This window comes from Sebastes umbrosus, chromosome 2 (assembly GCF_015220745.1).
Source record: "Sebastes umbrosus isolate fSebUmb1 chromosome 2, fSebUmb1.pri, whole genome shotgun sequence".
In the NCBI taxonomy this organism is placed as follows: Eukaryota; Metazoa; Chordata; class Actinopteri; order Perciformes; family Sebastidae; genus Sebastes; species Sebastes umbrosus.
This window is the reverse complement of record NC_051270.1, coordinates 34005109-34033106: the sequence shown is the minus strand read 5'-3', so window position 1 is coordinate 34033106 and position 27998 is coordinate 34005109. Positions and strand designations below refer to the sequence as shown.

The 27998-nt window shown below is 39.7% G+C and overlaps 1 protein-coding gene across 1 annotated transcript; it reads left to right on the top strand.

The window, feature by feature from the left end:
* Positions 1-113: 113 nt before the first annotated feature.
* LOC119475791 (paired amphipathic helix protein Sin3a-like) lies at positions 114-27905 on the top strand. The gene is made up of 21 exons (XM_037748839.1): positions 114-596; positions 5309-5525; positions 6812-7000; positions 7202-7308; positions 8964-9303; positions 9419-9670; positions 11024-11176; positions 11374-11529; positions 12487-12573; positions 12723-12841; positions 13631-13856; positions 14988-15104; positions 15322-15560; positions 16949-17132; positions 17325-17910; positions 18034-18203; positions 19547-19720; positions 19819-19911; positions 21690-21784; positions 24008-24215; positions 26585-27905. Exons 2-21 carry the CDS (start codon positions 5331-5333, stop codon positions 26801-26803), a joined length of 3909 nt encoding a protein of 1302 aa, XP_037604767.1. The 5' UTR covers positions 114-596; positions 5309-5330; the 3' UTR covers positions 26804-27905.
* Positions 27906-27998: the final 93 nt, after the last annotated feature.

The window sequence follows — 27998 nt, the reverse complement described above, 5'->3', positions numbered from 1 at the left end:
TTTAGGAAACAAAACAACTTAGTTAAGTTAAGGGAAAAGCATGTTTTTTATGGAATTTTTGCCCAATGATGCCAAAAAATAGTCTGACTACTGCAGCTTTAAGACCTGGCATGTACTTTAATTCATAATGCATACCTTTTTATAAAGTTATCTCCAAGTAGCATAGATCTATATCTGTTGAAATTAACATTAACATCCACCTATAATGTACAATAATGGAGGCTTTGGGTGCAGATAAACCTGCACTTGGCATGAGCATAAAGTAAAGCAGACGCCTTTAACCAGAGCTACTGGCTCGCTGCCCTGACTGTATTTGTTTTCATCCTGGTAGATGTGACCAATCCCGGCTGAGACTGGGAGGAGACTAGCCCGCCTTCAACTTAGACCCGCCTCTCTGTTCAGGGAACACCGCTTCATACATACACTGTTGTTAGCGACGTAGCCTCCACGGACAATCTCATCTATTTGACATCTCACTTTGTCAGAAGTTCACTTTGTGTCCCGGCCGGGTGAACGTGCTCGTAGCGGTGTTACAGGTGTGGTTTACTGGTGCTGTGGTGCGAGTCTGATCGCTGCTGGTGGCTGAGTCCTGCGAGGTGAGTTGACTACTAGCATTAGCCTGTTAGCAGCCGATAGCTCGCTGCATTGATGGGGGGGTTGGTTGTTGTGCTAACCTAGCATGTCAGCTAGCTGCTATATAACCTTGCCGAGCAGAGCAGAGAGAGATGTAACACCCGCTGCTTCACATGTTGGCTTATCTTCCGTCTTCCAGCAGAATAGCATGCGGGGGTTCAGCAGCGGCTCCGTTACCTAGCAGCGCCGAGGAGTTAGTCAAGCTAGTGAGGCTAGTGAGGCTAACTGGAGCTAGGAAGCTAAGAGCGGCGACCATGAATTAGCCGACATGCTAACGCTGAGCTGACAACATGCATTATGTTGTCCGCTTCTTCCTGCTGTGTGTGTTTCTACTGAATGGTTTTAGGTGTTTGTTACTGGGGCAACCAGCGGTACTGGCTGTGAAGCCGTTTTCTGTCGAACTTCTCTCACAACAGCCGTTAACGCGACGCTACCCGCTAACGCAGGAGACGCTACGTGTTAGCTCGTGTTAGCTGGTTCTTCCTGACATAAGCAGCTAGCAGCAGCAGAGCTGGTAGCTGATCTATAGTGAGCTACACACTGTGTGACTTTATTCAACTCCCCGGTGTACCGGTGTGTTATAAACTAAACAGCTGACTGTGTTGTCGCGCTGTCAGCTGCGATGAAGCGTGGCTGTTTTCTCCTCCACGTTCAGATCATCTGGATGTGTGTTTTAGTAAGAGTCACATTTATACTGAGGACGACCCGAGAGAGACGAACCGACCACTCGCTGCTGCTTCTTGTCTCACAACTAGTCTTTAATCTGCAGGTTAGCTCGCTTTGACACATAAGTTGGAGCTAGGAGGAGGAGAGCCAGCAGCGTCAGCCATCAGACAAGCGAAAGCGGTCATCTCACCGACAACGGGCTGGCGTTAAGCTCGGTGTTTGGCGGAGAGGGGGAGGGGAGGAGAGAGAGAGAGAGGGAGAGAGAGGCAGCGCCTACACGCCTGTAAAAGTGTCGGCTGGCGGCTAAATGTTAGCCTTTTTTCGACTAATTTCGCCATCTTTTACTGTCTGTCGCGTTTGCTTCGCGTTTCGGTGAAGAAAATGTGAAGCTGGATGTGCGACAGACTCGATCTCGGCGACTGAAGCCCGTACACGCTCAGCGGTACTGGTGATGCAGAGCAGCGAGGCACAATGTCGGCTCTACCGCTCACCGACTGCAATGACGTCTGCTTAGGGACCGTCCACAAATTACTTTACTCTCTGTGTGTGCATGTTAAGACAGAGGCTAAACATCTTTTTTGTTCTTATGCAATCGGCAAATTGGCTGTTTGAATTTGTCAAATTGGGTGTTATTTTCTTTAAAATGTTTGCATGGCATTTATAATAATAATAATAATACATTTTATTTATATAGCGCTTTTCTAAAAACTCAAAGACACTTTACATTTATAAAAAGATCATAAAACAAGGACATCATATAAAAAGATATAAAACACACAATATTAATTTATGTTTTGTATAAGGTATATATGTATTTTTATATCACCGACAGTTTGACAGTGGATATAACTCTGTATTTTCCTGTTTCAACCCCCTGAAGAATTAGTAATTATTTAATTATTTGTTTTCATCTAATTGTGTTATGAAATCATGTTATTATTATGTATTATTATACATTTTACTATTATGTCGATAATGGGGGACATACAATAGTGCAAAGTTTGAAACTGTGTGTGTGTGTATCTATATCTATATATGTATATGTGTGTATATATATTTGTGGTATTTAACTATTAAGTTTAATAATCTGGTAACTTCATTGCATCTTAATAGCAGGACAAAGGATCCCTTTACACATATACCCTATTACTTGAAAGACGGTCCCTAACTGGCTGCAACAGCCATTCTGCTGAATGATGATGGCACGTCTATTTATGGACACTCATGGACAATAAGTTTGTCTAACAATTTCCTCACAGCCTTCAATGGTATCAAGTTATAGAATAAGAACCATTTAGGATAATTGATGGTAGAAATGAATGGGCTGTGTCTGTTCAACATTAGTTCCATTACAGTACTGTTAAGTTAAGGAATTGTGGACATCTTGCAAATTATATGTTCATTAATCATTATATCTAATGATTAAATTAGGGCTGGGTGATATGGGGAAAATAAAATATCACAATATTTTTTTATCAAATACATTGATATCGATATTGCTAAAATATTGTAGGGTTGATTACTGGTGCTTGCACAAATGATTTACACAATGAATTATTTGATATCAGTAATGAGGATATAATGACTACATTGGTAAAAGCAAATAAAAGAACAACTGGAACAGTCGGGTAAGTTCAGAAAATGGCATCAATTTACTGTAATGCAGCCTTTAAAACCAGGAAAAGACAACACTTAACGGCATAATACGATATCCAAAATCTAAGTCTATCTATCTAGTCTCATATCGCAATATCGATATAATGCCCAAGCCTAAGTTAAATTATTTATTTATTTAACTTCATTGCATCTTAATAGCAGGACAAAGGATCCCTTTACACGTACAGTATGCCTATAACTTGAAAGACGGTCCCTAACTGGCTGCAACAGCCATTCTGCTGAACGATGATGGCACGTCTATTTAGGGACACTCATGGACAATAAGTTTGTCTAATAGTTTCCTCACAGCCTTTGTTTTGATGTACTAAGTTTCCGCCTTTTGTTTTCCCCTGATTTTATTTTTCTTTGTTAGTAATTTGCATTTTGTGGATTTTATTTTAATTTGTAAATGTAGGAATCTCGTTCATCATTTCCAAGTGTAAATTTAGTGCAAATAAAGATTGAAATTAAGATAATTACTCGGATTGAAAATATCACTGTGGTGGCTGCAGGGTTGGAAATATAAAATTGTCTTGTGGATAACAAAATCTAGCAGCCAAACAATAGATTACCATTGTTTTCTTTGGCTGGTGTGTGAAGCAAATCTAGCAGCCACGTGCATATTTTACCAGCATTTGGCTTGTACTAATTTCCAACCGTGGGTGGCTGCAGCGTTCATTTATCCAGCAGACTGAGACTGTTTAGCCAAACTATGTACACAGACTAGACCGGTCACATTTTTCAAACACACAACTTTTACAATCTATAGTTGTAAACTAGAGCCTCTGGTTAAAGCCTGACTCTTAAGTTAGTTGTTAACCTTTTACAGTTGTCATGATCATTTCTGCCGTTAAGAACCTGTGTGACAGTTTTATTGGATTGTATCATACTGAAACATCTTTCACTGCTTCCAGAATGACCATAGAGTTGAATCGGTAACACTTTATAATAACCATCATTTATAAATGGTAAACTGAGATTTAATTAAACTTAATTCATAGTTATTTTACAGGTAACAAAAAACGAAATGTTAATTAATGTTTAAAGATTATTAGTAATGCTATAATTTGTTATTTTATCATTAGTTTATATTTAATAATTAGTTTATAAATTATATATTGTATCATAGCCGATAGACGACAACAATTACATTCTGATTACATTAGTAAAGTATTTATTATCAGTTTATTGTTGCACACATTATAACATTTAACATACTATCTTAGCTATTTGTTAGTGATTACCAAATGTAAACCATTAAGAAATTGTTTGTAAAACATCTATAAACATTAAATAGACAGATGGACCAGAAACCAATTATTAACCATTGACAAAGTATTAACTATCTATTCAAATAATGTTTATAGATGCTTTACGACATATTTATTAACCATTTAACAAGATATTATAATTATCAGTGGCAACTATATGATAACCATCCAAATAATGTTTCTAGATGTGTATATTATCATTGGTCATGATAAAAACATTAAGAGCACCTATTGCAGTTACAAGCATGAGTTTAAAAAAAAAAAAAAAAAAAGGTTACAATCACCATCCCACCCTTTTAATGAGCTAATTTTTTTAATCAAGAAAAACTTGATAAATATGTGCATTTATTGTCATCTAGTCTTATAATCCGAATTCTGTTTGGATTGCATTTAGAATATCAGAAAGTGTGCAGACAAACTCACAAGGACTACTGGCATGTCTCAAATGACTGTGAAGTAACTTGCTAGGAAATAAAATTTGTGTAGGTATAGTTTTGATACTGGACATTAGTGATGCAACGGTTTAACAAGCCCACAGTTCGGTTAATATTGCAGTTTTTGGGTCACGGTTTGGTTTGGTTTGCACATTAGAGAGAAGAAAAACAACCATTTCCAATGTGTTTGAACTCCAAAATATATAATTAGATTGATAGTAATGAATGATATTTCTATATCATATGAAGCCATAACAATGATTTTATACACAAAATAAGGCAGTCTACTTAATGGTCAAGTAGGCCTATGTTTAGATAATTGCCTCTTCTATGTCTCTGGCACCTCATCAAATAATTAGCAGTCCTGTATTTAATAGTGGTGCAACGATTCAACAAGTCCACGGTTCGGTTTGTACAGTCCTTGATACGTGCCTGATGTACTTTACTCTGAACATGCTCACCTCTTTGCATTTATGTTGATTTATAGAAGTATTACTGTCTATATCTGATTCTTTCTGTCTCTCTCTTACCGCTAAAGAAGTATGAGTAGACTGCACATTCTTGAAGGATTCTTTGAATAATTTGTTTGTTCAGACAGATTAAAACTCAACAGCCTGTTTACTGTCCGTCTGTCTTTGTCCACTTTAGCCCCTTTGAGTATGCGTATACAATGAAGAGGCGTGTGGAGGACCAGGAACCAATATTTGCGCCCCAGCAACAGCAAACACGTCGTCCCCCAGTTCAAGGCATTGCAGACAGCTTCCAGCACCGGGCCCTCGCCCCGGCCCCTACTGTGATAGAGGCAGCTGCAGACAACATGCAGCCATCCACCGGCATTCAGTATTCTCTGCCCCAAGGCTACCAGGTATGATGGCATCAATGTATTCGACTTTGACAACAGCCTCCAGAGCCGGATCTACTGTTATGTACAGTTGGGTCTTAGATTAAAGGTGCTCTATATGATATCTAGAGCACTCATACTAGGGGAGGGAATCACCAGAGCCCCCACAATACGATATTATCACGATATCTTACTGCGATTTTAAACATACTGTTTGATGATATGCGTATTACGTTAGTATTGCGGTTTTATTACCTTTTGTCAACTGCAAATTATGTAGTTTGTCAACATCTATTTTATCTAATAAGATACAGTTCATCTCAGAGTTTTCATTCAGATATCTTGAGGTCAGAGGCCAAGGCACCTCTTTGAAAATAGCCATGCCATTTTTTCCTCGCCAGAATATAGCGCAAGTTTAGAGCGTTATTTGGCATTCTTCCCGACAAGCTAACATGACATGGTTGGTACCAATTATTGGGTTTATCTTAACTCTAGCTTTTATACTGAGCCTGCTACAACCTCTGAAAGACAATACCGTTGGATTGTTAAGAGATTAATATAATAAAAGATTGATACTTGACGTCCGTGAATCGATACAATTTTATGCAATTTTATGTATCCTTTTTTTTTTTCAAACTTTGTCTTTACGGACCATTTTAAACTTGAGCTTATTGAATGAAACAAAAAATAACAGTGCTGTATGATTGATTGGCTGCCTGTTTCATATGGCTTCTCTCAAAGGAGCAACATCTGAACTGAATATTTATTAAAAAGTAGGTGATGTTTTCAATAGAGCCTTTAATTCAGTGTAAAGACCATTACGCACTGTGGGGCGTGACGAATAAACAACACGAAAATTTGAAATAGTCGCCTGCAAATGTTATATTGGAGGCTTTTATTGTTAAAGGTAAGAACAGAAGAAGTAGATCTGGTCTGTCTTGGTTCAGACTACGGAGCCTCCGTGTTGTTGTTTTATAAATCTAAGCGCAACTCAACCCATTCAGCACAACTTGATTGGTTGGTGCCTTTACTCCCAGTGCGAAAGCTCAGAAAATCAACCTTGTTCCGGCAAAAAAATACGCCTTTTTTTAATTGCGTAATTTTCACGCTTTGTGTGAAAGTACTCGTTACAAAAACAACTGTTCAAAAAGATATATTGACATGCCAATTAATTGCACGAAAGAAAACGTTCCCAGTGTGTAAACGCCTTAATTGTAATAATATGTGCAAGACTTTTTGTAACACCACTAAAGACATGGTTATCTTTAAGATTTATGGATCCTAAAATTCTAGTAATTTCTTCCTAAAAGGTGCCTACGATGCCTCAGAGCACAAGTGGACATGGACACGGACATGGACATAACAATACTGCACCTCATGTTGGTCCCCACGCACACGGCCTGGCAGTTCAGTCCCAGGGCCCTGCATTGGTCCAAGGTCACGTTCATCCCCCTTCACCCATGACTTCAGCCCAAGGACAGCAGTTCCAGCGACTGAAGGTACCTCTACATGGACAAGTATACAAACTGTAAAATATATCCACCCATGTAAACTAAGAAACAGCCACATGTACTAAGTGTTTTGACATATTATAATGAATTTCTATTTTTTTCTGTTTCTATATTAATTTTTGTTCTACATTCAGTGGTTATTTTTAAGGGGGAGAATCTGTCAATAATTGTTGATTCTTTACTTTGTAGGTTGAAGATGCCTTGTCCTATCTGGATCAAGTGAAGCTGCAGTTTGGGAATCAGCCACAAGTTTATAATGATTTCCTTGACATTATGAAAGAGTTCAAGTCACAGAGGTGAGTACTAATTTTAGTGCCATTTCCCTCAACATTTTGAGAAAATTCATAAATAGTATTTCTTTTCTACCCCAAACTACTGATAATTTTCACCATAACATATTCATATTTATACCACTGTCTATACCAGGGGTCTCCAGCGTTTTTTCCTCTTTGAGCTAATTCGACAAAATGAAATTAGCCGAGAGCTACTCATTGCACCAAGTTGTTCATAGCCAATAGCAGACATAATTTCTGCCTTACTTTCATGGTCCTTTAATAACGTTTCAGCCACCGCAGTCGTTGCCTTTATTACAATCCCGCCATATGCAAAGGGCTTTTTGCGTCAGGTTGTGACCCACTAAACTAAGACTCTGTTGCTGTGCTTGCCTTCTTCGTCAGTTTGGTAAACGGAGACTGTCGTCTTTTAAGCGTTGTTTTCAGCTCTTTTACCTTCTCTGTTCGTAGACCGCTACCTGCCGGAAAGTCCCATGAAAAATTTGTCGCGGACTTTGGTGAAGTGGCGCTCAAGTTTACATCTTTTACCGACTGACATGTTTGCAGTGAAGAAAATAAAATCCCTTCCCTACCCCTTTTCTTATTAAAATAGTATATTTCTTTGCCTTTTATTGGCCTGGCTGTTTTCTGCAGTCATTCTCAAATCTGCTGTGTGCTTGCTAGTCTGCTAACATCACCTAATATTACAGCGTCACTGATGTAACGCCTTTCATTGACAGCTGAAAATGCAAATAATCATTTTCGGTCAGAAGGGGGCGGGATGTCTGTGAATATCAACAGGTTTACAAAGAGACTTTGTGTTATCAAATTTCTGTGCATATTTTTTAAACTTTTAGCAAGCCACTCAGAAATGGCTTGCACACTTGTTGGAGACCCCTGGTCTATACTGTACATACCGGATCTATAATGTATACACCTTATTCACATCATTCTTCCAAATCTTTGTTTTGTATATCATTTCTTACTATAAGCTTTCCCATACTTAAAGGACCAGTGTGTAACAATTAAGGGGATCTATTGGCAGAAATGGAATATAATATTAATAAGTATGTTTTCTTTAGTGTATCACCTGACAATAAGAGTCGTCGTGTTTTCGTTGGCTTAGAATGAGCCGTTTATATCTACATAGGGAGCGGGACCTCTTCAGGGAGTCCTCTATGTTGCTCCGTCATGTTTCCACAGTAGCCCAGAACGGACAAACCAAACACTGTTAACTTTTCCTGCTTGGGCCGGAGTCGATAACGTGACTCGCTCCCATTACCGCCGCTCTCTCTCTCTTGCTTCACAACTCGCACACATGAGAGGCTTCAGTTGGTTGCCATCTCCTCACTTCGCCGCGAGATACCACTAGATCCTACACACTGGACCTTTTAAACCTGCACTACATAATGTAATTGCTGCACATGTTTCATACTGTATGTAGCATATTCATATTTTCACCTTACCGTTTATTCCACATTCTATATTTATCCTATATATTACTGTTCATTCTGTTCATACTTTGCTGCTTTATGCTAAACTGCATTTTGTAGACAACAAAGTTGAATCTACTCTTCTATTGTTTCTAAGTTTTAACATGCAGAACAATATCTGTGGACCCACTTGATGATGATGATGAATCAGATACTAAACTACTATCATTCATTCTGTTACTACAGCATTGACACTCCTGGAGTCATCAACCGTGTGTCCCAGCTCTTCAAGGGCCATCCAGACCTCATTATGGGTTTTAACACTTTCTTGCCACCCGGATATAAGATTGAGGTTCAAACCAACGATCTAGTCAATGTGACCACGCCGGGTCAGATCCACTACATCACCCCTCATGGTATCTCTGTTCAGAATATACCTATGGTTGGAGCGTCCAGCCAACCTGCGAGCCACAACCAGCACCAGAGTCTGCCACAGGCTGGCCCGCACACTACCACCAACACCACCACCACCACCACCACCGTCCCACCCACCCCCACCCAACCGACTCCAAATAAAACCAGCAAGGTAGAACACATGCTTTGATACTGGTCTACTGAATTGAGTGTTTTGCACACCAAACTGAATGTTTGCTTGATGACTGTAATGACATGCTTGTGCTCTTCTCTGTCAATCCCATAAGCCAATTCAGTCTCCAGCCCACACACCCACCAGCCAGCCCAACCCATCCATCCCATCTTACGCCTCACCACGCTCACCTTCGGTTCAGTCCCACACTCCCGTGAGCAGCACGCCGTCCGGTGGGCCGCCTCTCCAGAACAACCAGCCTGTGGAGTTCAACCACGCTATAAATTATGTCAACAAGATCAAGAACCGCTTCCAGGGTCAGCCAGACATCTACAAAGCCTTCCTGGAAATCCTTCACACATACCAGGTGAGAAAATACACATCAGTAAAAGAATATTCAGGCAATGTAGCATATACAGGGCTGTTGGTACCAGAGCATGTGAGCGGAGTGGAGCAGTGAGAATTTCCGCTCCTCACTCACAGAGCTGTTCATTCCCTCAAGGCCGCTCCACTCAAATCGCTCACCACTTGTTCTAGAAAAAGAAACAAGCTGTTCTGTATGTTAATTAGGACTGTACTGAATGTAATTTTTTTTACATTCAAAGCTTCTTTTGAGGTTTATGACCCCTAAAATAAATCCTGAAATAAAATCCTCAATTTGAATAAAGTGATTTATCGTATTGAATGAACTAGTCTTTTTTTATTAAAATAACTTACTTTAATGAATATAACTCAACAGTTTTGTTTGATCGCTTCTGGACCGCCCTGTTAATACAGACGCTTCTTTTGTGTGCGGCGAGTGGGAGACCAAACAGTTGTTTGACCACAGTGAAAATGTTGGTTTTGAAAGGCTAAACGCCAACAAATATGGAATAAAGCAGAATAATTCGTTAGATAAAAACATGTTGTGAATTTTGGAAACGATTACATCTGTCTTTTTTCAATAAATGTAGAGTTTTGGACTTTACAACGTTCTGGAGCTGCCTTGCACTATACACAGTAGGGATGTCCCGATCGAGTTTTTTTGCCCCCGATCGCGAATTGAATCCTTTAATGTTGTCTGTATAGCTGATACCGATCAGTTAAAAAAACGCCTTGATTGGCCCTGATACCGATCTTTGAGGTCGGATCAGGACATCCCTAACATATAATAGGCCTACATTCTGGGTCGGACTCGCTCTGGCATGCAAACTCATGGTGTGAGCGGTACCGGAGCGATGCTCCAACTTTTAAATAAAGCCGCTTTGCGCTCCATCCAAAATCTTTATGCTCCACTCTAGGGATGCTCATGCAGCCACTTTCCCAGTAAAAGTCTCCACCGCACATTTAGTTTAGTTTAGCAGGTTGTCAGCTGTGTGTCTGCCCGGCGTAACGATACTTTGTCTGCCCTGCATAACTTTAGCGAGTGTTCAACAAACAGTGTGTGTATTTGTGCTACGTTAGCAACTCTAGCATTGCCAGAGGCTCCGTGCTCGCCGCCGCACACGCAGTCTGCGTAACTTTAGCGAGTTTCCAACAGACCTTTTGTGTGTGTGTGCGTTGGCGGTGAGTGTGAGGTTGTTGGTGGCGTTATAGCTGTGAACGTAGGTTAAAATGCTTAATGTCGGTAAACGGTTAATTATGGACATCTCTACTCCACTCCCATGCTCTGGTTGGTACCCAGGGGGATGCACCCAGTGGGAATCTCACCACCTCTTTTTTTAAATGCTTAATTTTCTAGAAGGAACAACGAAATGCTAAAGAAGCAGGAGGCAACTACACCCCAGCACTGACTGAGCAGGAGGTCTACACTCAGGTGGCAAGACTCTTCAAGAACCAGGAGGACCTTCTCTCAGAGTTTGGACAGTTCCTGCCAGATGCAAACAGCTCGATGGTGAGTCTCTGTGAATGCACTCCTACAGCATCGGCCATTATAACTGGACTCTATTAAACCGGTATGGTTGGTGGCAACAGTCTTTTTATTAAAAGGGTTCAGTCTTCAGTTAACTATTGATGAAATGTTACTGAAACAACACACATTTTCTTTGATGTTTCCTGTTCATTTTTTGTAATATGTAATGCTCTTCTCAGCTGCTGGGCAAGGTCACCCCAGACAGGGCCGACTCGGTGCGTAACGATCATGGCGGTACAGTAAAGAGACCTTTAATGAACAGCAAACAGAGACTGAGCCAGAACGGCCTACCAATCAGGAGACCTGCTGGAGTTGGACCCACACCGCCTGTCAAGGTACACACCACTCTACATGCTGACGCTCTTCTTGTATTCAGCTGCCACCTTTTAGTCAATTAGTCGACTAATTTGTCGTTTTGGTCTTAGTCAACTAAGATTTCTTTCGTTGATTAGTCTTTTTTTTTATGCTGAATGACTTGTTTCCAAGAAACTTATGAGAATCTCTGGTAAACACCAGATTTAAATTGGTGCTTTTGTGTGATTCTTTTTAGAGAAATTCAGTTTTACAGATCTGTTCATTAAATCAACTGATTGATTAGTGGACTTTCTTTGGTCGAGGACAGCCATATCTGCTATATTATACAGGGGTGCAAACTTGTCACCTTCATAAAAAGCGCTGTTTTGATGTTGGGGTTATTATTATTACTATTATTATTTTTAATTGCCCTCAACTGATGTTGCCCTTACATTACTTTTGTAGCAGTAAGATTACATGAATTCTAGGGTGAGTTTTCCCTATATCCTCATGCTAAAATCAACCGTAAGTCCACATTTTAAAGCTGATATGTATATAAAAAAAAAAAAAAAAAAAAAATCATTTTGTCACATTTTTCACCCTTGATGAGTTTGCATCCCTGATTGTAGATGTCAGAAATGTCGGTATGCTGCAAAGGCAATTTGTCTCCAATTTATATTAATGAGGGTAGGTAGACTCAATATTAGAAACACCTCACAAAGACAGTTAAATAGCATCTACACCAAACTACAGCCTTCAATTGAATCAGCACTTAAACAGTTTCATTAGAACCATCATGAGAGTTGGATTTATTGTAGGGCTGTTTTATTAGTTTTAGCTACGTTTACCTGATAAACTTTCAACGGGGTGTATTTAAATCTACCCAAACCCCAGAATGATAACATTCTCTTCTGTAATAAGATTTACCATTTTCAAAATAAAACATTTTTGAGAGCCTGCAACAATCATAATTTGGTCATGTCTTTATACCGTTTCAGAAAAAGCCCAAGATATTGGGGAAGGACCATGGCCTGACTGATGTCAGCAAACACAGCACCAGCACTGAAACTATGTTCTTCGAGAAGGTCGGCATTCTTATATTCAGTACCATTATTTTTTTATATAAAGTCCTGCAATAACAAGATGATGACCAAAATATTAATGATATGATTACTTTCAGGGGAAAGTTTGTTAATTCATTTTATTTTTGTCGTCACTGAAAACACTTGAACAGGTGAAGAAGGCACTGCGGAGCTCTGAGGCGTACGACAACTTCCTGCGGTGTCTTCACATTTTCAACCAGGAAGTGATCTCTCGTGCCGAGCTGGTCCAGTTAGTCATCCCATTTCTTGGGTGAGTTGCCTCTATAACTGTACTGTTTTGCATTGTAGCTAAATGATAACACCATACTAAAACACTTTATTCAGTATTATGTGATGGGATGTTTTTTTGTTGTTGTTTTTTTCTGATATAACATCATGCCCTTGTTGCACCTGTCAGATTTGTATTTTAATGGTATTGATTTTCTATACAATACAATAAGATAAAACTAGAGATGCACCGATCGATCGGCTGGTGACCGGAATCTGACTATTTTCAGTTTAAGTTTAAGTCTCAGAAATAGGCGATTTTGTGCCTCTCAGATTTACTGTAATTCGTTCCCAATGCTGCTCAAAGTAATCAAAGCTGGAGGACCTCGCTCGCCACAGGAGTGGGAATTAATATAATATAATATAATACACACACACCTTTACATTCTTGTAAATAGATACTGATTCATAAATTGTTTTGTATTAATCAATAGATGCATAAGTACATAGTTTTAATTGAATTTTCCTTTAAAGAAAAGTTACAGTAATGTTTATGTATGCTGTCAATTATAGTTCATAAAAAATAAAGAAAATCTGCCAAAATCCTAATCGGCTAGGAAAATTGCAATCGGTGCATCTCAAGATGAAACAAAATATAAATAATAAAAAACAAAATGTACACAATATCTGTTTCAACATCCATGTACATCATATTTAATACTTTTATCACTGAAAAATATCTACTACCAATGTTACACAATATCTGTCAGCCACCAGGCTGCAGTTTCACTACTAATTGTTTATTTAACGTACATTGTATTATGATTGACAGAAAATTCCCGGAGCTTTTTACATGGTTTAAGAACTTCCTGGGCTACCGAGAGTCCATTCACGGGGAGTCAAGCCACACAGAGAGTTTACCCAAGGAGCGTGCAACAGAGGGCATCGCCATGGAGATTGACTACGCTTCCTGCAAGAGGCTGGGGTCCAGCTATAGAGCACTGCCCAAGAGCTACACGCAGCCCAAATGCACGGGAAGGACGCCGCTGTGCAGAGAGGTAAGTCATTGAAGGAAGTCCGCTTATTAAAGGTACATAATAACCTGTTTATTCTCTCCCACAGGGCTGCTACAGTACGTACGACAGTATCAATGTATTTAAGCTTGGACAACAGCCTCAGGAGTCGGAGATGATGCATTTTAGATAAACATCTGCCAGACACTTAACAATATCAATAACTCAATATCTCTAGAGCACTTACTTTGATCTCTAATGTTGGATGGCGTTGTGTCTGGCCTCTCAAGTCGAGCTTTCGCTGCAGGGTCCATTTTGGCGGCCTCACTCTTGTGGTGCGCTTAAAGGTGTCTGTATAGATTAGAGGTGTTACCTCCAGATGCTGCCACCCTCATCAGACAAAGTTTACAGTTTACCTCGTTAACGTTATCAGATTCCCTTATAGCACTGGGTTTAAATCTGAAATATTGCCAAATATGTACTTTGACACCAAATCCTCCGCCGTCATCTTGTCTCTCAACTCTTTTTACTCGTCATGGGCTGAGTGCAGTCTGACTCCTGCTATTCTGTACAGTGATTCTGCAGTACGAAGTACATGCTTTCAGTTTATAATTGTAGTGTCCGTCGTCCGACTAAGTATTGATATCATGCTTAGTATTTTACAAATTATTGTTTTGTTTAATGAATATGATACTGAAAAAGGAACTAAATGAGTTTCATTTAAAAAAAAATTAAAAAGCGTAATGATGGTGGTGGAGGTGTGCAAGTAATATGATTGGTGTATGCCCGAAACACCATGTAACAACGACTACCGTGGCAAGCCTGTAGCCAACAATAAATAACCTATTTGGTAATTAAACAAAGTAGGGATTCAACTAAAGATGATGAAGACTAATGGATTGTTTGACCGAGTGTTTCATCAAGAAAACAAGGCAATCTTCTAAATATATTATGTTACAAACGGTGTGTTCATTACATAGTATTGCTTCATTTATATAAAGTGCAGTTCATATTCTGAATGAACTGTAAAGTATTTTCAAGTTTGATTGAATGGGCTTCAATATCAAACCTACACGCTTTGATTTTAATGACCTATTTTCCAACGTTTTGTGTTTTGTGATGTTTGTGCCTGACTTAAGAAATGCTTTCCTTAAATGGACATTTGTCCTCTTGCAGGTTCTGAATGACACGTGGGTGTCGTTTCCATCGTGGTCTGAGGATTCTACGTTTGTGAGCTCCAAGAAGACTCAATATGAGGAGCACATTTACAGATGTGAGGATGAGCGCTTTGAGGTGAGGAAAACTCCGTCCACTCACACTCCAGAGTAAAAACTGTAGGTTCTTGTGTGGTTATAAGAATGTGTTCAGCACTTTCTCTCCATGATGCACTTTGCTCAGGAGTCAAAAGCCTTTCAGACATCTAATGAAAACCTTGCTGCTGACACCACCAGTCATAATCAGACATGGGTAAACACGTGTCAATAATTTCACTGTGATTGCACCCCTTCAGCTGGATGTCGTGTTGGAAGCCAACCTTGCCACGATACGAGCCCTGGAGACGGTGCAGCGGAGGATGTCTCGCATGTCGGCTGAGGAGCAGCTGCGCTTCAAGCTGGACAACACGATGGGCGGCTCCTCAGAGGTCATTCACCGCAAAGCTATCCAGAGGATATACGGAGACAAGGCCAACGACATCATTGACGGACTCAAGAAGAACCCAGCTGTGTCTGTCCCCATAGTGCTGAAAAGGTTAATAGTCTGATTTTAATTACTTTTCTGCCTTTGATTAGGGCTTAACAGCTGTTCATAATTTATGATATTTGATTTAATAACAGGGAGAAACCCCAGGTGAAAGGTTACAATTTTCAAGTAATAGATATCACCATCAAACTTCCCCGGTTGATTACAATTATTTTTTGTATCACAAGTTTTCTGAAATTGTATGTTTAGATATGCAGAGAGGCATTATCTTATTAAATATGTGCTAATTTGCATACTTTTCCTGAACAGAAATCTGTAAAATCTCTAAAATATTAAAACAAGTGGCAAACGAGGAAGGAAATATATTAAAAAGCCTTTATCATAGTGGCTAAATCATTAAAAAAAATGTTTCAACAACTGTAGGTCTTCGTCAGGGCTTTCAACAAACAGACAAAGCGGAGATGACCTTACCTATATGGTCAAAAAAGACATTACCTAGTACTAAACCAAGGACTACTTTTCATTGATGATGTATATAAATTACTTTTTTCTGTGTTATTTCTTCATGATATTTTGTTGTTAGTATTACGTGGATCAATGCGTGATTGCCTCCTAGTTATTGATACCACACAGGTGAGGCCAGATCAGCCTTGTTGGATTGTTGAAAGCCCCGACGAAGGTCTACAGTGGTCGACACGTTTTTGCCTTATGGTTGAGTATACAGAGCAACCAGTTATCTCTCCTTTTTGTCTCATTTTATTAACATTAGTCAAAGGTTTTTACAGAGGGAATGTTGAATATCTCTTTCTATCACTCCATAAATCAGGAAATACTGTCAACAGCCATAAAAAAATCTATTTTTGCTGTGTTTTTAGGAATAAAATGTTCTATAAATCAGAATATGAATGATATATGAACAAACTCCTCTGTAAAAACCTTCAAAAAGGTAGGAATGAAACTGGGAAGTTTGGTGTATGTAAGTGCTACTGAAGTGGAGATTTCTGGCTCAGACTATGACAAACACCTCATTTTGAGAAAACGGTCTTTAAAGATATGGTTTGTAAAATTCCATATATTTTGAAGACACTACAGGTGACTAGGGTAAAAAATTAACTGATAGATCTCACCATGAAACGTCCCCAGTTGATTACTTACATTAAGACAATTATTTACAATATTACAAGTTTTCTGAAATGTTGTGTTTAAATATTCAAATGATTATCTAATGCTAACTTTTGGCGAATTTAGGAGAAAAATAAACCCCTAAATGTGTATTTTGGATGATTTCTTTCCACTAGTCTGAAAGAAGACATGGTATGGAAGAAAAATGGCCCAAAATCTCAAAATTGACCACCTGTGCATAAAAAAACGATGTTTTTTCCCGGGGGTGTCTCACCTTAAGATTTGTTCATCACTTTTTTCTGTCCCTGTTTCAGATTAAAAATGAAGGAGGAGGAGTGGAGAGAAGCCCAGAGAGGCTTCAACAAAATCTGGCGGGAGCAGAATGAAAAGTATTACCTGAAGTCACTCGACCACCAAGGCATCAACTTCAAGCAGAATGACACCAAAGTGTTGCGTTCAAAGACCTTACTCAATGAGATTGAGATGCTGTATGATGACGTAAGTAAACATGAAGAAAAGAAAAGAAGTAATGGCTCATTGTTATTGATGGTTGGTGGTGCCTTTGATGCAGTAGTTTGATTTATTTGTTGAAGCTGTAAGTGGGACTTGTACATGCAGAATGCTACCGTCTAATAAGAGAAATACACCTCACAATTCAGCTCAATCTACTCTACTGTCTGTGTCCTGTAGCGCCAGGAGCGAGCATCCGAGGAAACTGCCACACCGCCACCGAGCGGCCCACACATGACCCAGACCTATGACGACAGCCAAATCCTGGAGGACGCCGCCGCCCTCATCATCCACCACGTCAAGAGACAGGTGGGCATCCAGAAAGAAGACAAGTACAAGATCAAACAGATCATCCACCACTTCATCCCCGACCTGCTGTTTGCGCGGCGAGGCGAGCTCTCTGATGTTGAGGAGGAGGAAGAAGAGGAGGAGGAAGAAGACATGGAGATGGATCCAGATGGCCCCAAGAAGCATAACGGCCTGCCGGGCAGCAGCCCGTCAAAATCCAAGCTGCTCTTCAGCAACACGGCGGCTCAGAAGCTGCGGGGCACAGATGATGCTTATAATATGTTCTTTGTGAACAACTACTGGTACATCTTCCTTCGTCTGCACCACATCCTCTGCTCTCGTTTGCTGCGGATCTACGGCCAAGCTGAGAAGCAGATTGAGGAGGATGCCCGTGAACGAGAGTGGGAAAGAGAAGTGTTGGGGCTCAAAAGGGAGAAAAATGAAAATCCAGCAATCCAGCTGAAGATGAAGGAGCCAAGTAAGTGAGAAAACAAGTGGTGGAAGTTTTAATCTTGAAGTTTTCCTCTACACAACCATGCTGTATCATACTTTGTGATTTATCACCGTATAACTCAACACATTTACTCTTTTCTACCTGCAGTGGATGTTGACGTAGAGGACTATTACTCGGTGTTTCTGGAAATGGTGCGTAATCTTTTGGATGGAAACATGGAGCCGACTCACTACGAGGACTCCGTGAGGGAAATGTTTACTATCCATGCCTACATTGCCTTCACCATGGACAAACTCATCCAGAGCATCGTCCGGCAGGTCAGCACATTCAAGATTACATCATATGATTTGATTTATGTTGCACAAAAAGAGTCTAGACTTCTAACTTCTTAACTGTATATAGTTCAATTCAAATTCAAATATTATTAATTAATGTGTGTGCAAATAACAATGCTAATAATAATAAGGGATGTCACGAGTAATTCGGTACCAAGTCGATGCCAAAGTTCTGAAAACATGACGTACTCGTTTTTCTACAGTACTGCAGGTACCGTAGGTGCCCTCTGGGCTCAAGACTAAAGGCCGTTTCACACCGATGGCGTTTTTTTCGTGCCATTAATTCACACATCAATCTATTTTTTTTTAGAACTGTTGTTTTTTGTCAGAACGTGGATATTACGTGGCCAATGAGCCATCCAATTATGTTGTGCGGAATGGGTTGACTTGCACCTATGAAACGACAACACGGAGTCTCCGCAGTCCAAACAAGGACAGCAAAATGTATTACTCCTTTCAACCTTGACAAAGGCAGCGCAGACCAGATCCACTCCTTCCATTCTTACCTTTCTCAATAAAAGCTCTTGACATTTAATATTCACGGGGAAGTATTTTGCATTTACGTGCCGTTTATCCGTCACGCCCCTGGTGTGTAAAGGCGTTAATGGCATCCCGTCGTCCCGGGGACGATAGAAAATGTGTTTGGGACGCAGTAAACGCCCAGGGAGTCCACCCTGTTTCTTTCCCTTTGTTGTTGTTTTTACATTGCAAACAACAAAGTTGAAATCGGCAGGATGAGAGCTAGTTAACGTTAGCTGTTTGCTCCGTGCAGGACTGTGCTGCTTACCGGCTGCTAACAGCTAACGTTAACTAGCTCTCATCCTGCCGATTTCAACAAGGGAGGTGCATTGATTTACATTATGATGCGTTCAGGCGAATGGTATTGGTGATCAGATATTGGGCGAAGGTCAATTCTAACGTTATCATGATGTGTTCAAATCTAATCTTGTAAAATGTAGTTTTTGGCGAGAAATTTGAATAAATCCAGTTGTTTGAAGGAGATCTTTTCACAGCAATATAAAATAGATAATAGAGAGTGAATTATATCCTGTTTAATTTCCTAACAAAAACCAGTATGCAAACAGTAATAAGTGTATGTTGAAGTACATGGGATTTATTGTTTTACTTTTGTTTTTTACCCCAGTAGCGAATTGGTATTGAGAATCATGAAATTTCACTGGTATTGGTGTCGACTACTAAATTTCTGTTATCGTGACATCCCTAATAATAATAACCTAAATATTAACCTCTGCACTGATGGGGCTTTATCATAACAAGCTCAAGTTTTTGTAGCTGCTGCATACTAAACCTGTTGCTTTTCACAGCTCCAGCACCTCGTCACTGATGATGTATGTGCGCGTGTAACGGACATGTACCTGAGCGAAAGTGCCAATAAAGCCACGGGGGGCACCCTGTCCACGCAGACATCCAGGGCCACAGCAGAGGGGACCTACCAGCGCAAAGCAGAGCAGCTGATGTCGGATGAGAACTCCTTCAAGGTACCACAAGCCCAGAGAGTAATGATGATGGTATCGTAGTTTAAACTACTTTGAACATGTTGTTTATAAGTGATTTCCTGTGATTCTGTTTTGTTTAGTTGATGTTTGTAAAGAGCCGAGGAACCGTCAGTCTGGCCATGGAGCTGCTGGACACAGACGAGGAGAACTCTGATGAGCCGGCCGAGGCAGAGGTACGACTCTTTCAATATTCAAGTACAATTCATACACTAAGTCGTCAGTTTATTTGTTGTTATCTGGTACAACAGCCCTGCAATAAATCTGACCGCTATGAATATTTTTTTGAGGCTGGAGTTAATGGTGATGTTGAATTGTTTGCATTATATCGTAATGTGTTTTCTAATATTTTGTCCTCCCAAAATTGACATCAGTGGATATTGGTGTGGAAACGATTAGTCAGTTTACACAACAAAGCACAAATTTAATCGCTATTAAGTCTTTTTCAGATAAATACTTTATTCATACCCTTCGAGAAATGCAGGTGTGCAGTAACTCTCACAATCTGTATTAGCATATAGATTAGGTTACTTAAAAGCAAAGTAAAATAAATAAATATGACTGCAACGGCGTTTTGAGGCTGCTGTGTCCGTACTACGGGTCTCCTCTCCTCATCCATCTGTGTGTGCGAGCGTAGACTTACCTCAAATTCACCTTTGTGGGCCCTCTCCCTTTGAACCGCAGCGTTTTGAGGCTGTTGTCTCCGTGTAATACGCACTGTCGATCCCGGTAGTGCTCGGCTTTAATCCCGTGCGTAATGCAGCCTGGGGAAGCTTCCTCTCAGCCCTTTCAGCACGAGCCTCGTATGTATTTCACTCTGACATAAGCAACGGCGACGACGGCTCTTGGCTCATTTCCATGATATGACTCAGGATGGACTCAGCCAGACATTTCTTTGTTCTCGACTGAGATGGACAGCATAGCGCTGCAACGCATGTCTTTCAGTTTAATTAAAGGCGTTCATTTTGAAGGATCCTGTTATTCTACAGTATAGTTTGTACTGTTATTTGTTAAGCTTATGTTGGTCAATTTTATTTATTTGTGGTGCTCTAAACGGTATTGTATTGTGAGTTAATCTATAATTCAGAGGTAGACGTCCTATCCGATTAATCAGCGCCGATAGGACATTTTACAAACTATCGTTATTGGTGGAACTGGGCTCTGATGGTAGCCGATGGCTGCACAGCCACTACCAGTCACATAGGGACGTACACCACCGTTTTCCATGGAGGATACATCCATACACAAAGTCAAGGTAGACGGGGGAGAAAAAAAGTTATCTCGAATATAGAACGCAAAACACAATACAAGACGGGCAGACATGGAGGAAAATAAATCATTCACTGCTACTTTAACTTGCTTATTCTACCAGTTTGGCGTTCTCTCTTCCAAATAATCCAGTCAGGTAACCATCTATTAATTAAATTAAATCACAAACTTTAGGATCCTCTTTACCTTGGAAATATGCACCAACATTATTGGTTTGTAAAATGGCATTTAACAACGTAACGGGACATGCAACAGAAGTCATCCTGCCAGTCATACTGTAAGCCACAGAACAGCACATCGCCCATTGCAAATAAATAGAACATTTTCCAATGATGTAATGCACCAAAATCACACTTCAGGATGTTCTCTTACGAATTATTAAATTTGTAGTGACAATAAACTAATCTATTAAAATCATCATATGCAAAAGTAGCTGACTAGGCTGTTGCAGAAGTGAAGAAGATATCGTCCGATTAATTGACTCTTTCCTGCTCCAAACTATCGTTATTATAGCGGCCTTTAAAAATCCACTATCGGTCGACCTCTACTATAATTTTCAACCCTAATATTCCATAACATTCCCATAACCACTAGTCTGGTTTAGTAGAAGGATCAAAAGTACGTCTTGTCTGTATGCTTCTGTATATTTAATACATGTTTTTTTCTTCTGCTCTGTCCTCCACAGAGGTGGTCCGACTACGTGGGCAGATACCTGAACTCAGATTCTGCGTCCCCGGAACTGCGTGAGCACCTGTCCCAGAAGCCGGTGTTCCTCCCCAGGTGAGGCCCCAGCCATGTGTCCCTCTTGTCTGCATACTTTCTGTCCTGAGGCTCTAGTCAGCCGAGCAGCCACTCCACTGTTGACAAGCCAAACCAGCTGCCAAACGCAACTCATTTTTCACCGATAGAAACAGTGGCACTTCTGCACAAGCCTGACTTAGGAAGCTCTTTGTAATCGCTAAAGTTTTTGGGCGTCTGCCTTTTTAGTAACGGACGAACAGCGAGGGTTTGAGAAGGTTCATTAAAGAGAGTAACTCCACAGTTACAGTGAAGTGCTTGCGGTGCCTGAATTGCCCTCCTGTTTGTAAAGAATCTCATTGGCTGTGACTTTTTCAGTTTCTGACGTCTGCCTCACACGGAAGATTGCACTTTACATGGCCATCTTTTAAAAAGAAAAAATGGAATTTATTTATTCATTGATTCAGTTCCTTTTTAATGGGAATTTTATTTATTAATAGTAAGGTTTTTTAAAATGGTTTTGGCTTGATCATGGGTTTTGAATTTCCACCTTAGCAGACAGCTATAAGGAATCATTTGGTTTGATTATTCACATTGTATTGAATTTAAATGATGATTTCCATTGTGTAACATAAGAACAAACATCACTGAATGCACAAAGCAAATGGGTTCCACCTTTTTCATTTTAATTTCATTTTTCTAATGATGTCTTTGACCTGAGTTTGAGAGACTGAAGCTGTTGTTTAGGACCTGAGAGACTTTGTTAAGAGAGAGGACAGTCATGGTTTCCTTTTCTACCTGATCATGCCCTTTGTTTGTGATTGTATTCAGATCAAAGGTCCTGTATTTGACTGCAACTGTAAATGTTCAAATGTCCATTTGTTTAAGTCTGTTATACTCAGTGTTATGTTTGTAATAATTTTCAGTGGAAACAGTGCACTCCCGTTGCAACTTTTTGTTGTGGGTGAGGTTTTTTTTTTCCACTGGTTTGACAGAAATTAGCACTCATAAGTTTTTAAAAACTCTGGTCAAGCACATTATCTGCAACACTTGTACAGAGGAGTAGGGTTTGTAAATAAAATGATTGTCTAAATTGTATGTTCATGTTGGCGTATTTCTTTCCCGACACCCCAGAGCTGTGCATGGAGGCTCCAGATGAGTGTTGCACATAAAGTCTGTCATTGCTTTTTGGTGCTTCTTCAGTTTTATTTGTTTTTATTTCTTTGAGATGGCTGTCCATTACCATAAACATTTCAAAAAAGGCTTTTTAAGACACAAAACCAATATTGGTCTTAGTTTTATCTTATTTAACCCATTGCATAAATCTGGTGATGATTTATCAGTGGGCTCACCCACATCTTGTCCCCTTTTTTTCATCAAATCTATGAGAGATCAGCAGCACAAGAGGTCAAAAGACTTCCTTCTTCACAAAAGTCTTCAATGGCAGTAAAAAAAAAAAAAAAAAAAAAACTCTCCAGCAGTTTCTTTTCCAGTTGTGTTGGGTCTTCATCTCATGATCATAACACTCTGTACATTGTTGGTGAAAGTATGTGCACATCAAAGCTCATATTTTTGGATTGGTTTCCTATCAGGCAGCAATTTTGTAGTGTTTGTTTCTAACAGTTTTGACTTGAAATTGGCCTCACTGTCATGTCTTTTAAGTGGAGCCCTGAATGCAAAAATATGCTTCATGGTTTCAGTCCCCGCACACCTGAACCCTCAGTGGTAAGTACACATTTAAAACTTTCATTCAGGTGGGGTGAATCATTGCATTTTTTTATTTAACTGCACAAAATCAGGACAAATTTCCAATGTTTGCAACTACAGTATGTGGCTGTGCAACGGAAGTGCACTGTACAGAAATATCACGACTGCTGCCTCTGCTGCTCTTATAGATCCACATTTCCCTCGAATGATTTGACTCCCTATCTAATTCGGTTACTCGGTGAGTTGCAATGCATGGGTTTAAAGATAATTGTTTAAAGGGACAGTCCTCTCAAATTTGACTATACTGTTCTCAAATTTCATGTGTATAGTGCCTGACCACATCTCTTAGGCTTTAAAACTGCACAGTGCAAACAGTCAAATACAAAATACTGTGCCATGTACAACTCAAGTTAATAAAACACTTTTACAGATTTTAGAAATTTGTGCGAACTTTCCCTGTAAACGTGATGCAACGTTTTTGATGTGTGATCCCAGAGAAATTCTTCTGATTACTCCAGTCAGTGTTACTCATGGTTGTCGATCTGTTTTGGCTTTCAGGAATTTGAGACGGATCAGAAAGTGCCAGAGAGGATGGGAGCGACTGCAGCAGGAGAGGATGAACAAGGTCCCGTCGGACAAGTCGCAGGACGGCGACAGTGGGCTGAAGATGGAGTGCATGTTCAAGCTCAACTCCTACAAGATGGTCTACGTCTGCAAGTCCGAGGACTACATGTACAGGCACACGGCACTCACACGGGCTCATCAGGTAAGCACAGGAAATACTAGTCATATACTCGATGTAGATTCTGTCTGCCCCTAATTTATTATTAATAGTTATCGGTTTAATGCTACTGGATGATAAGTAATGTCAGAAAATCTAAAATAAAATGTTCCCTCAGTTAAGGAACAGTGTGTAACATTTCGGGGATCTATTGGCAGAAATGGAATATAATATTCATAACTATGTTTTCTTTAGTGTATAATCACCTGAAACTAAGCTTAGAATGAGCCGTTTATATCTACAGAGGGAGCGGGTCCTCTTCTCAGAGTCTGCAAGGTTGCTTCGCCATGTTTCCACAGTAACCCAGAACGGATAAACAGAATACTGACTCTAGAGAGAGTCTTTCACGTTTTTACGTTTCCTGAAGGCCTCCGTAGTTCTCCGATGCGATTGTGAAACTGCGATATTGTGAGCCGCGGAGTGCTAAACCGTGGTACCGCCAGCCGCCGTCTGACTTCTGTTGCTCCTAAAGTATAGTGTTTATTATGGTAAGGATGACCTCTGAGCGAGGCGAACGCCGTTACCACGGTTTTGCACTTGGCGGCTCACGTTACCGCAGACTTGGAAAGGGAGGAGTGAGCAAAGGGGTACTCAGTTGGTTGCAATCTGGAACCACACCACTAGAGGGCTGCCAAATCCTACACACTGTACCTTTTAAATATGACGTAGTGTTAATGATGTGTAAGACAAGCATAATATATAAGTAGTTGTTGTTCAGTGTGAGAAAATATTTGTTTCTTGTTAACTTCAAAGAATTTTAGGAATAATGGGAAAATTGAGAGTTTACAAGTAAGGGATAATGTGCAGTGCTGCATCGCCCTGTCATTGCCCAATGACCCGCTAGCTGTACATATCCTGCTTATTACTCGGCTACTTACTTAAGAAATCAATAATTTGACACGAAAATGGTCCGCCGGAGTCCGACATCAGAACTGCGTCCATAGCAACGATCTGTTATAAAGAAATAACAGACCATAGAATGCTGTGATTGACCAATCAGAATCGAGTATTCAACAAAGCCGTGTAGTAATGTTAAAAGGCTAGAACAGGACAGCCAATGTAATTGCACAACTGTTGCAGCATTAGAGGCAAAGTCGGAAAACTCCATCTGTTTTATACACAGAAGAATATCGGCAATGCATGAATAACAATGAACATTATTCCCAGTAGTGACGGCATATATTTGTTCTTTCTTTCACCAAAAACATAGGATCAGATTTAAACCTGCTAAATGATGTCTTATCATGAGTTTATTATCATGTTTGAAGGTTTTCCAGCATTTGTGGTTGCTCTAATAATAACTGTTCTTTACAAATTATTATACATTTTCAGGTAGTGAATTATTGTTTCAGTGTTTTTCCCCCACTTTGAATCATCCTCGAGATATGTTTTATGTTTAAAATGATTCTCACATTTCATACATCATTTTATTGGTTTGTATGTTGTATTCTTAAAACTAATATCTAATATCTAATATCTAAAGCTAATATAGTAAACAAGAACCCGTCAGCATTTATCCCTTAGTGATACAATGCCCTCTAGTGAATGTGGATGGATCTGAGGTCACCTCAGTAGCCACCAGATGTCACCTAAAGAGGGGCCAATGGCAGACAACGATTTTTAAAAAAAAATATCTAATTGTGATTATTTTGACTTGATTGCGATATGATTTTTTTTTTTGTGATCAATTTTTTATTGGTATTTAAGCAAAATGATATAGGGTGGGGTTACAAATTGATAGGTCAACAATGGAGTAAAAAAAGAAGATATATATATAATCACAAATGTCCATGTACTAATCAATACAGAATTGGCAAGTAGCTACAGAAAAAAGAATGCGATATGATTTTTGATATTAGAGGGAATGATGATTTTTTTTAATCATTATTCTCATTTTCATTGAAAAACACATTAATATGATTATGGTGTGATATTTGCAGGGATCTGTACCAAACAAAGATATTTGTAGAATATGATGTGTAGGCCAGGACATCTCTGCAGCACCACAATAAATATTTAATTTTAAATGGTATTTTGATACACATTTCGCCTTTAACAAATACGAAAATTGCAGTAGGCCATATTGCTTTTTCAATGAAATTTGATTAATTTTGCTGCCCTAATTCAAAAGACACATTATATTTGGTGCCTTGAGAAAAGTGACGTTCTCGAGTCCCCAAAGGAAAAATGCTGAAGATTTTCTGCCTGTCTTTCTAACCAAGGACGCAGGAAAGTCTTTTTCTCCAGTGGATACGATGTTATACTACCTGAGTAAATAAGACGACATATTTCTGTGACGTTGAACTGGTTCCCAGTAGCTGAGCTGTGTTGTTCTGGTTGTTGTCTCTTTTCAGTCCCAAGAGCGGGTCAACACACGCCTGCACAGACGCTTTCACGCCTGGCTGGACACCTGGGCTAAAGAGCACGTGTCCAGCGACATGGCCGTCGACAACCGCAAGTGGCTGATGGGAGAAAGACGAGAAGGCCTGTTGCCCTGCACCACCACCCGCAACCCCGAGATCCTCCATTATATCAACGTTAACAAGTACCGGGTGAAGTACAGAACACTGTAGTCTCTCTCTGTCGACAGATAAACAGTGGCGGTGACTTCTTCTTCTTCTTCTTCTTCTTCACACCACAAACTGCCAGTGATGACTTCATACACACAGTAGCTTCGCGCAGATTTCTACCACCTGCTGTTACTGGATTCAGATGCCAAAATGTGTCAGAACTGATTCAGGAACTTTGTCCAAACTTTCAAGCTTAAGCTACAAAATCCTGCAACGTATGAGAAATATAAGATTTGCAGGTGTTGCTCAGAAATCTCATTATTATATTAAATGTAGATTTGTTTTTCATGACATGAATATACAGAGAAAAACACTCCTTACTGCATCTTCTCTTTGGAGCAATTCACAGTTTAAACAAAAGAAAGTGGTTTAAGCATTTCATAACTAAAACTAAACCATTAAATACAAGTTTTTTGAGAACCACAACAGGAAATAAAAACAAACAACCTCAGTTTCTCTCTGCAGTAAGAACAAGTACCTGTTAAAATGTGTGAGATTAATCTGGCTTCAAGCTGTGTACAGCCTGTGAATGTTTTCCTTATTGGTGATAAAGTAAGGCACTATATATATATAAATATATATATATATAAATATATATTCAACATCTCTGGCGACTGCTGGGTACGACTGCCAGCCGTGTGCATCGAGTACAATAATTTATGACCGCCCAAACACTTTGTAAATATGATGTTTATATCTAGATTTTTTTTTTTTTTTATCAGATGTCATTGATGTGTAGCGTACATTAACACACACGTAGTATCAGTCTTTAGCTAGAGGTTGCAGAGGAAATGCAAAACTGTTTTTTACCAAAGGATGTTAATTAGAGACCTTTGTGGTCTGTTGAACGTGTTGTCCCCGAAGTCTTTGTTTAGTAGAAAAATGACCCATTTTATACGTGTTTCTGCGCATTTCTACCGCCAGTCTCTGGCATCAGTATCACTTGTGATTTTAAGATGACTGAATGTAGCTGAGCAGCAATTTCTCCTTTTTTTTTAAATAGAGTGCTGGAGGGATGAAGTATTTTTGTAGGCCAACCAGGAAGTTAGCATCGCCAATGTTCCCTCCACAAAAAGACAATAGGATTTTTCCATTGGGTTTTGGATTATTGCAGAAAATAAGCTCTGTGGCAAACAAACATTTATGATACTTACACGTTTTGTTCCGTAAAATAATCTCCACAAATAAACACCATTTT

Bases quoted from the DNA above. Each gene is read 5' to 3' on its own strand.
- LOC119475791 (XM_037748839.1), top strand. From the start codon at position 5,331: ATGAAGAGGCGTGTGGAGGACCAGGAACCAATATTTGCGCCCCAGCAA. The intron at 19,912-21,689 runs GTACGACTCTTT...TGTCCTCCACAG, and splicing joins ATGAGCCGGCCGAGGCAGAG to AGGTGGTCCGACTACGTGGG. The intron at 24,216-26,584 runs GTAAGCACAGGA...GTCTCTTTTCAG, and splicing joins CACTCACACGGGCTCATCAG to TCCCAAGAGCGGGTCAACAC.